Source organism: Lactuca serriola, chromosome 4 (assembly GCF_051521515.1).
Source record: "Lactuca serriola cultivar US96UC23 chromosome 4, Lser_US96UC23_V15, whole genome shotgun sequence".
NCBI classification, from domain to species: domain Eukaryota; kingdom Viridiplantae; phylum Streptophyta; class Magnoliopsida; order Asterales; family Asteraceae; genus Lactuca; species Lactuca serriola.
Window position 1 is genome coordinate 61,693,975 of NC_136411.1, and position 11,359 is coordinate 61,705,333.

The following is an 11,359-nucleotide window of genomic DNA, read 5'->3' on the forward strand; positions in this document are numbered from 1 at the left end:
AACAAAGGATGAGGCACTACAAGTGTTCAAGAACTTCAGAAACAAAGTTGAGACTGAAACAGGGGAGAAGTTGAAGGTATTACGAACCGATAGGGGAGGTGAGTTCTTGTCAAATGAATTCACAAGGTACTGTGATGAAACAGGGATGCAGAGACACTATACGTCTCCTTACTCTCCACAGCAAAACGGAGTAGTAGAGAGACGGAATAGAACAGTACTTGAAATGGCGAGATGCAACCTTAAGACAATGGAAATGCCTGATGTATTATGGGGGGAGGCTGTAACCCACTCTGTTTATATCTTAAACAGGGCACATACAAAGGCTTTGAAGAATGCAACTCCATATGAGATATGGACCGGGAAAAAGCCACAGGTGAATCATTTGCGCGTATTTGGTTGTGTAGCTCATATGAAGGTTATGAAAGGTCACCTAAAGAAGCTGGAAGATAGAAGCATTAAGCTAGTTCATCTTGGAGTTGAAAAAGGCTCAAAAGCCTATAGGCTATTGGACCCAGATACCGGAAGAATGTACGTGAGCCGTGATGTGGTATTTGAAGAAAAACGAGCCTGGAATTGGGAAGATAGCATGAAGATCAAAGCTATGCCAGGAATGAGCTTCACTGTTGAAGGCTTTGATCTTGAAAGTGAATTCTTTGATGATGAAGAAGAATGGGGAGAATGGGTGCAGGACACACCAGATCAAATCGCGTCGCAGCAGTCAAACAATTTTGACCAGACAAATGAATCGGGTCACCCGAACCCGGTAACCCCAAATACCTCGGTAAATTCCTCAATCACACCCAATTCCCCCATTTCTCAGTTCCCCCAAAACTCTTCGATAAATTCTACCACCACTTCGAGCTCCACCGGCGGTGGTGCTCCCAAACGCTATCGAACGCTCACAGAGTTGTATGATAACACTGACAAGATTTTTCTACCCCCTGAAGAACTACTCTTGACTCACAGCGATGAGGAACCGGCATCGTATCTCGAAGCAAGCAAAAAGAAAGAATGGCGAGAGGCGATGGAGGCTAAAATAGCCTCGATCGAAAAGAATAACACCTGGTGCTTGGTGAATCTTCCAAATAATCGAAAGGCCATCGGGTTAAAATGGGTGTTTAAGCTGAAAAAAGATCCAGAAGGAAAGATTATCAAGCACAAAGCTCGGCTTGTGGCGAAGGGGTATGTACAGAAGCATGGAGTCGATTTTGAAGAGGTGTTCGCACCTGTGGCAAGGATAGAGACAATTCGTCTCATTCTTGCTTTGGCTGGGTCAAGCGGATGGAAGGTACACCATTTAGATGTCAAATCAGCATTTCTAAATGGCAATTTGGAGGAGGAAGTTTTCGTCTCGCAACCTGAAGGATTTCAGAAGAAAGGAGAAGCTCAAAAGGTTTTAAAATTGTCGAAAGCCCTGTACGGCCTCAAACAGGCTCCTAGAGCTTGGAATGCCTGTCTGGATCAACATCTGAAGGCTCTCGGATTCAAGAGATGTGCCTATGAGTACTCAGTCTACACAAAGAAGGAAAAGGGGAATGTTCTAATTGTAGGTGTGTATGTAGACGACCTAATAGTGACAGGAAACTGCTCAAGGAATGTAGAGATGTTCAAACACGACATGAATATCAAGTTTGAGATGAGTGATCTCGGACTGTTGACATACTATCTTGGCATAGAGGTGAAACAGTATAAAGGGGGGATTACACTCAAGCAAGAAGCTTATGCCAAAAACCTGTTATCAAAGACAAAGATGAAGGATTGCAATCCCACAAGAGCCCCAATGGAGCACAAGCTCAAGCTGAGAAAGAATGGAGAAGGAGATTGGGTCAACCCCACTGAGTATCGCAGCATTGTTGGAGCATTAAGGTACCTAACTCACACTAGACCAGATATCACCTTTGCAGTGGGAATTGTGAGCCGTTATATGGAGAAGCCAACAAGTCAACATTTACAAGCTGTAAAACATATACTCAGGTATATAAAAGGTACGTTGGACTTTGGCTTAAGGTACACAAAAGGGGAAGAAAATGTAAGTCTCACTGGTTACACAGACAGTGATCTTGCTAATGATCTAGATAATAGACGAAGTACAGGAGGCATGGCATATTATGTGAACAATAGCCTGATCACATGGGCATCTCAGAAGCAAAGGTGTGTAGCCCTTTCATCTTGTGAAGCTGAGTTCATGGCTGCTACTCTAGCAGCTTGTCAGGGGATATGGCTAAGAAGACTTCTGAGAGAGATAACAGGTCAAAATGTTCCCCCAGTTGAAATAAACGTGGATAACAGGTCCTCCCTTGACCTGATGAAAAATCCTGTTTTCCATGGAAGGAGTAAGCACATAGATATTCGGTTTCATTTCATCCGAGAATGTGTAGAAAATGGGGAAATTTCTGTGAAATTTGTGCCAAGTGAAGAACAGAAAGCAGACATTTTGACAAAGCCACTTGGAAGACTGAAATTCGAAGTGATGCGTGATCTACTTGGGGTAATGAAGGTATGACTTCTGAATTAGGGAGGAGAATGATGGAATAATTCAGAAATAGTTTTTTTTAATTGTTTTATGTCATGTTTTTATGTGCTGAATAATTCAAGCCATGTTGGCTGTTGAAAGTCCGACTCTTAAGCTAGTAGGGGTAGTTGCAGAAATTTTAGCACTATTTCATGTTTAAATAGATAGCTACTGGTAACATTGTATTTATCACTTTTCCCTTTTGAGCTTAGTCAAAAGAAAGGCTCCAGAAAGCTGCAAGCTTTAAGCACCTGTGTGCTCTGTCTTTTTTTTTCCCTTTTTTGCCCCTGTACCTGTTCCATTGATTGCAGGCTTGTAAAAAGGCCAACACTTAATATACATGCAAAATATCTCATAGGGTAAAAATGAAAAATCCTTTCCACACTGTCTCACAAGTTGGTATGTTATAATTGAATGTTTTTTCGACGCAAGACTGAAGAACTTGGTTTCGAATGACATGATACCTTTGTGAGCTGAGGCAATCATAATTATAATCTTTTTCCTAATAGGCCATGGTAATTTTAAACTTTCCACCTGATAAGACAGTGTAGTTTGAAGATCTAACCATTATAGTATCATACTTTAAATATTTAACCTATTAAGACCCAACATTTTCATTATTTTCCTATTAAGACCTTGTACTTTGTAAATTGAAACTTTTTTATTTTGGTTACAAATTTATTTTCAAATTTGTTTTTATTAAGACATTGAACTTTTAACCTCTTTCCTATTCGAACATTGCACTTTAATAATTTATTTAAATCTAATATATTTTAATATGTATTTTAATTTTTTTTCCTACTAAGACATTGCACTTTGAACACCTAAAGCATTACTTTTAATAGTTTTTTTTTATAAAGATCTTTAACTTTGGTTAAGACATTTGGCTTTGAAAATTATAACATTATACATTCAAGACCCACCCGGTTAAAATTGTACTTTTAGTTTTTTGCATTTAAAAAATCTAACCTATTTAGAAATTGTACTTTGAAATTTAAATTTGTTTGATTTTAGTTATCAATTATAACATTATACTTTTATAATTTCCCATTAAGAAATTATACTTTTTTTTACTACCAAGACATTGTACTTCAAAAATCTAACAAGTTATAGCATTTTACTTTCAAAATCTAGCAAATTATGACATTGTAACTTTTAACCTTTTGCTATTAAGACATTATACCACTAATTTGTTTCTTTTAAAATATCTTACTTTGAAAATGTATTTTTTTCGTTACAACTTATAGTGGTATACTTTCACTATATTCCCATGAAGATATTGCATTTTTATTTCTTTTCTATTAAGACAATTTACTTTGAAAATCTAACCAATTAGGGTATTTAACTTTTCCACTGGTAGACAATTACCTTAGAAGTAATAACCACTGGTAGTGTGCTAATCAACAAAATAGCACTTGGCTTTGGGATGTGATTTAGGTTATCAAGCCTTTTCCATTGTTCTTATATTTTACTTGTATTATAAGTAGACTTCTGGAACCTCATACACTGTTTTAAAGCAGGGTTCTTCATCTGTAGTCTCAACTTTTTAGTGTTGCACTGTTTACATGGTTCCTTTTAAATAACACTTTCCGTGTTAATTCTACGCAAGTAAGAAGGAAGATTTATTGCCCAACTATACATTTCTGTTATACAAATTTTTTATGTTTCATTCTATAATGATACCTTTTGCATTTTAAAGTCAAAGCAAAAATTCAATTGAATTTGCATTCTCCATATACGAATAATCCCATGCTTAGTAAATAATTTCTTCAGGTGACAGTTTTCCTTTTGTTCAACAACTTGCCTCAATGCAGTTATTTGTGATTGTTGTGTTTTTATGGTATCTTTTCATAATTGCAGCATTCATGAAGGATAACATGTTTCCTTGTATTCAAAAGTATTATTATTTGTTAATTACATTGCTATTCTGATGTAGCATAATTTGTTTCCTTTTGATTGTTAATTACACTGATTTCTATAGATTGTGTAACAGATTATACTGAGAACAATGAAAACTTATCTTCACTAAGAAGCAAACAAATCTTCATTAATTCTTAACATAGTACATAATCACATATTTACAGACACGAAGCATTGCAACCTTTCCCATTTTTGGCGTTCAATGTAACTGACTTTAACCACCTCCTTTAAGTAACTTCTGGTAACTACTTAGCAACATAGTTCCTCCATGTACAAGTCTATATTATACGCTGGACTTGCATAAGTCCCATCTTTTCTTTCATCTTTAAGAAATCTCCATCCTTTAATGCCTTAGTAGTAAGCACTTCAGCCACTTGATATTTTTTCCTGCAAAAGATAACTTCAACATCTCCATGACTTGCCAATTCACAGATAAAATGATACTTGATCCCAATATGTTTGCTTTTCCCGTGATACACTGGATTCTTGTTAAGTGTAATTGCAGATTTGTAGTACTATTTAGTTTTGGTTCAATGATTTTTAATACTATCTTTTTTTTTGGATTCTTGTTAAGTGCAATTGCAGATTTGTAGTACTATTTAGTTTTGGTTCAATGATTTTTAATACTATTTTTTTTTGAAACGGAAAACTAGCTAACCTACTCCTAAATACCACATATGTCTTGTAAGAGATTTGAACCCATGACCTCTCAGTTGAGAGATTCACTCATTACCGCTAGGCCAAAGGCTTTAGCGGTGAGTAATAACTTTTGGTACAACTCTCATCCGTTTTGACTGATCTATTCCATGCTTTAGCGGTGAGTAATAACTTTTGGAAAGTTCACTGACACACGTCATATGGCTATATATAATGGTAAACAAAAAAATGAAGGGTATCTCTCTATACACAGCCCCAAAATCAAACATTGAAACCCTATTCTATAGATTTCATATCAAAAATGATGCGGAGAAAATCAAAGAGGGTTAGCAAGAGGGCTAAAAAACAGATCAAAGAAGATCGAATTTCCCGTTTGCCCGATGATTTGATTGATCACATTTACTCATTTCTAGACTCAAAATTTTCTGTTCAAAGTAGCCTTTTGTCACGTAGGTGGAGAAATACATGGAAAGGCCATCCACGTCTCAAATTCAAGACCGATCTCTCCACTGGTCATAAATTCGATAATTTTGTGCATAAATTTCTATCTAAACGAAAGAAAGATGCAGAAATTCCAATCATTGACATCATTTCAAATTCGATCCCCATCCGTCTTCTCAAAAAGATCATAGCATATTCAATGTCACACGGCACTAAAGTGCTCAGCATTCTGTACATGTATGATATACCAACTAGACGTGGCGGATTCAATTTGTCGTTGCTTAAATCTCATTTTCTTCAAGATCTTTATTTGGATATCGATTTTGAGTTGTTAAAATCTCCAAATCTGACATGGTATTTGCCTACTTTAACTACTTTACATCTGCAAAGGGTTACATTTACACTGGATCCTCCAAACGACGATGGATCCTTAGAATTGTTTTCCTCCTTTTCAAATCTGAAATATCTTGTGTTTCTTGATTGCCGATTATGGAATGTTCGTACATTCTATATCACATCAAGTGCATTAGAGAACCTCACATTAATCTGTCTTGTGCGTTCTTGTCAATTTGTGATCTCAGCACCGAATCTTTCATCTTTCATATATGATCACATGACTCCGTCTTTGTTATTAGCCAATGATCTTGATTTATTAGAAATGGTAAGCTTTCGAACCATTTATGATAGGCCTACTGAAAACCCACCAAATTATGTTGAAACAATGATCAACACTTTTCATCAACTTCACAAGGTAAAGCACCTTATTTTAGACAAAGATGCCGTGTTGTATATTTCAAGGTTTTGTGGCTTACGTGAAAGGAGACCTTGCCCTTTTGTGAGTTTAGAAAGTTTGACTTTGGATGAAATGCCTTGTTCTATCTTTCGAAAACATGTTGTGCTTGATGATATTTTAAGTTATTTCCGTAGCGGTTCTCCAGGTTGTGTAGCTTATATTGAATATATAGATTGACATGGGCTGCAATGAACCAGTCGGTCATTATCATATCAGGTAAGATCAATCTAAATTCTTAATACTTATTCATGTCAAATTCCTTTTTGAGCTATTGTTAAATTTATATGTACTTATCTCCATTTTACCCCTTCTTACACTGATAATTTTAAATTTTCAGGTTCTATTAATCTTTTCATATCAGAAGTTCTCCTGGCTACCCGTTGTTTAAGAATATCATAGATGCTTGTCTGTGAGATGTTGTTTAACTTATAATACATGCTTGGTAGCTGGTTTTGGCTACAAATGTTGTTAAACTTATAATATATGGATGTTTTGTGTTTATTTAAATCTTCTGGATTGCATACTTCCATAGTTTCTATTGCTACTTTTCTTTTCAGATGAAACACTGAACTTTCGAGTGAAAATAAGTGATCGCTTGTCTCATTATCTCCTTTACAAATATACAAGTGATAACTGTAATTTTATACCCAACCTATCAAAATTAACCCGAGTGGCTAATTTATCCAATCCTATTGTCACCCATGAATATGAACTTTTATTGGAGCATACCTATTAATCCTCTTCCTCCCCTTCCAGACCAAAACTCAATATCATCCTCAACCCAACACAACTCGCCTTGCAGTCTCTTTGAGTTTCCAAAGCAAATAGCCTCAAAAACCGACTAGAAAAAATGAATTTTACCATACCATTTGTCGTGCCAAAATTCCATTTGATGCGATCATAAAATTCTCCATCATAAAGTTGTGATCACCCAACTTGTTTATAGCTTTACAATACTCACACGCAGACTTGAACCACTTTTAGAACCAACACCACTTAGAAAAGTCTAGATTCCCCATAAAGTGCTCTGATCAAATTAACTCAAAGTGCGTCATCATTTGTATTAACAAAATATCCATTGCCACTTGATAAGAAGCGGTTTATTTGCAGCAAAAAGACTAAATCCTCAATCCGCTAACTTATTTAGGGGGAACCACCTTCTTCCACCATACAAGGTGTAACATTTTATCACAGATCTCTCTCCTCCCAAAAAAAATTACTCATCATACCTTCTACTTTAGCTAGGGATACTCTAGGGACTTTGAATATCTTGAAAAGATAAATACACAAACTTCCTAGAACAGTTTTGTAAGAGTATTTTGAAGGGCAAAAGAGGGCAAAACACACCTGAGATTATATTGATCGAGAGACAGAGCAAATTGGGGCAGATTTTTTCTTATATTTCATACGCTCAAAATGAAAGGGAAAATAGCTACATTTATATAAAAGAAATGCTACCTAGAATTGTGGGGGCAACAAACTCACTTCTTGGTTACGCCTAAAGAAAAGGTAATATGGCCTACATGGCCTGTTGAAAGACTCTAATAAACAGTGCATAAAATTTTCAATTTACCCTAAAAAATTATGGATTAAACCAACATATTTCCCCTTAATTCAGAATTTTCATTCCAGCCTTTCTCTCATTTCCTTGAACATGAATCTTGCGAACGGTTTGGTGAGAACGTCTGCCCTCTATTCATGACTTGCAACATGTCTTACAACCAATGTTTTAAAAACCGGTTATTTAGTTGAACCGGTATGGTGAACGATCCTGGTGCGGTGTGGACGGTTTATGCGGTTTGATGCACACCCCTAATAGTAATAATGGGCTTCTTCCTTGCATTTAAGAGAACATTGTTAAAAGCTTTCAGATAAGTCATTCTCAACAACATCACTCCCCCATCCTCATTGAAATAATGATTTGGACCATGATTTTGGATTCCTCCCCATAAGGTGCACATATACAGCCAGGCTAACCATTTGAATCTTTGTCATTGTAGTTTTGAAAAGAGGTTCAGTTGATGTTTTACTTGTCTTCCAAAACATTGCCTCATATTTGAGCACCATGAAATTTGTTCTTGAAGTTGGACAAAACATGCCTAGCATATTGCTTGTGTTTTATGTCTGGGAATAAATCGTTCACTGCTTCAATTAACCCCCACATTTACATTATAAGGATAGTTAGAACATTATCATAATTGAAATACCTAAAGCATAATTAATACAACCATACCTTATGTTGATATGACATCAATGTATTACCATACCCAGATTCAAGATGCAGATCTTGTTTTAGATTTTCTCGAAACCATTTATAAATGCCTTTATTTTCCACATGTACAACAACCCAAGCTATTGGATATATATAATTGTTTCCATCCATCCCAGCAGCACATAACAACTCACCACTACACATTCCTTTTTAAAAAACAACCATCCAAGTTTATAATCTTTCTACATCCACTACTCCACCCTATTTAACGCCTTGTTCTTGGGTTTTTTTAGGAAGGATAGGGAAGGAGAGGAAAGGGAAGGAAGGAAAGGTTATTAACATTTCCTTTCCTTCCCTTTTCTTTTCCTTCTCTTTCATTTCCCTCCCAGTCATCCCAAAAGTGGGATGAAAGAAATCTTAGAAAATAAGCCATTTCTTCCACCTCTTAATCCCTCAATTTCCTTCCCTTTTCCTCCATAAAGAAAACTCAGGAACACACCTTTCCTTCCGTTTCCTCCCCTTTCATTCATTAAAAAAAACTCGAGAATAAGTGTAAGTACAATAAAACATATATATATATATATATATATATATATATATATATATATATATATATATATATATATATATATATATATATATATCATGCTAAAGTAGGTTTTCTCATCTAGCATAGAGTTTACAAACAACTTAACTGTTGACCCTGGATTAGACCTCATTTCCTCACCAGTCCCTACAGGACCACAACTTTGCATAATTTTCTACTATGGTACCTTCAATAATAGACACTACATGTTGCTTTGCTCGTCTATATTGTCCCATACTAGCCTATGTCAAATTTAGTTTCTACTTATTCTTTTAGCATCATAACATTGAGTTTCTCATTCTCAAGAACTTCCCTAATCAAAAAACTATCCATCCATCTATAATTAACAATTAACCCTAATTTTAAATTCCTAGCATAATTATGGTTATTAATAAGGGACTTGATTTGATGTAACACCTCAAATTTTAGACCAATTTTTTCATTTTTAATTTACCAAATTAAAGTTTCACAAACCAAGTTTTCAAACACATAATTATATAAAACAACCATTATCACAAAATATCAGAGTTCTCAAACTACCCCACTAACCGATCTCCCAGCGAGTGTGTACAATCAGACATTCGCCTTTCCATGGTCCTCAGAAGTACCTGAAACACATAAGTCAACATCTGTAAGCACAAAGATTAGTGATTTCCCCAAGATACCACATACAACACAACATAAATAAACAACTATGGGTTATCAGCAACCCGGGGAACTATCAGCAGTCCCAGTGAGCAACAACATGCCCTATGGGTTATCAGCAACCCTGGAGACTATCTGCAGTCTCAGTCACACATAATAGTAGACCCAGATATTAATCACAAATACAACTATTCTACCACACATGTAAGAATAAGTGAGGAGACTCACCTGATACTGAGGATAAGTAAATCTCATACCCGAACTGCCGAAACTAGACTCCGTCTAGACTACGAAACAATTAACCCTAATTAATATTTAATGTCTAAATCTCAACTCGCGAGTCCAAATCCCACAACTAAGTCATCTAAGGGAAAAAATACCATTTTTCCCTTTCTCATGGACCAAAACCCTAAATCTTGACCAAAGTCAAAAGTCAACGAAAGTCAACTGCCCAGCACGTATGCTAGGCATACACTTCCTTTCGCTAATAGATTTTAAAAGATCTAATTTATATCATTGTGGTTAGTAGTTGTGTTAATTGAATTCTCAAATTCGCAATATGATTACGGCATCCCGTTTCATATTTCGAATTATGAGAAATGGCAATTAACTATTTGAACGTCCGTGACTTATAACTATAAGTTCTAAAAGGGTTTAAATAAACACATATGCTATCTAATGAAAGGTGTATGAGCTTGAGATGTCTGGCTGAAGACTGATCGACGTAACGCCCCGATTTTCATGCATTTTCAAATTCATCTCTTGGTTTTAAAGTGTGTCATTTTGGTCTTTGTGTTTGGAAGGAAGTGGTCGCAAGAAGCCTTAGTGGCAAAATGGTAATTTTGGGGGAAGGTGTGATACGCTGTACGTACACATATGTATGCTGGGAGTACTCTTGTCCGAAAGAAATCCTAATTTTTAAGGTTTGTGGCGTATTTAAGCACCTTTATGGATCATGTAGCCTCATCTTTTCAGTCCATTGAGTCATTTTTAGCAAACCCTGACCCCTAAGAGAGTGTCTTGAGCTAAAAGTGTGTTCTTTCTGTGCTTAATGAAGAAGCAGTTGCATCAAGGAGATTAGTAGTTGAAGCAAGATTTTGGATCTTGGATCATCACCTTCTTGGGAAGTTCCAGAAGGTAAAAAGTTGCTACCTTTATGCTTTGTTTGCTTGGATCTCATTTTGTTAGCTTTATGATGTTCTTTTTGTCCCAAAAGTCCCATTGTTATGCATGTATGGTTTTGGTCATTTAGATTTGTTGTTTTAGACCCTAAGAAAGGGTTCTAAGCCATAAAAATGAGTTCCCTTTAGCTAGTTTGGCTCCATGCTTTTTGTAGAAGGTCTTAATGGATTAATACCATGTATTAAGGACTTGTTGGACGTCTAAAGTCATAAAGTTGGAGATTTTATGACCCTGGAGTGCATTTGGATAATGGATCTAAAGTTTGGGCTTAAGTGCTTAAGTCATTAAGCACTTATAAAGAAATTGAGTCTTGCGAGGGTATGCCTTGTGTAGGGAGGTCTATGCCCCGCGTACCCAAACTGCTCCCCCGGTGATGAATTTTACGCAGCCTCGTGTATGCTAAGCGTACCT

At 36.1% G+C, this 11,359-nt stretch overlaps 1 protein-coding gene across 1 annotated transcript; it reads left to right on the forward strand.

The window, feature by feature from the left end:
- The first annotated feature begins 5,390 nt into the window (after nucleotides 1–5,390).
- On the forward strand, nucleotides 5,391–6,500 carry LOC145098427 (F-box/LRR-repeat protein At3g26922-like). The gene has a single exon (XM_079036065.1). The coding sequence runs from the start codon at nucleotides 5,391–5,393 to the stop codon at nucleotides 6,498–6,500; it is 1,110 nt and encodes a 369-aa protein (XP_078892191.1).
- Nucleotides 6,501–11,359: the final 4,859 nt, after the last annotated feature.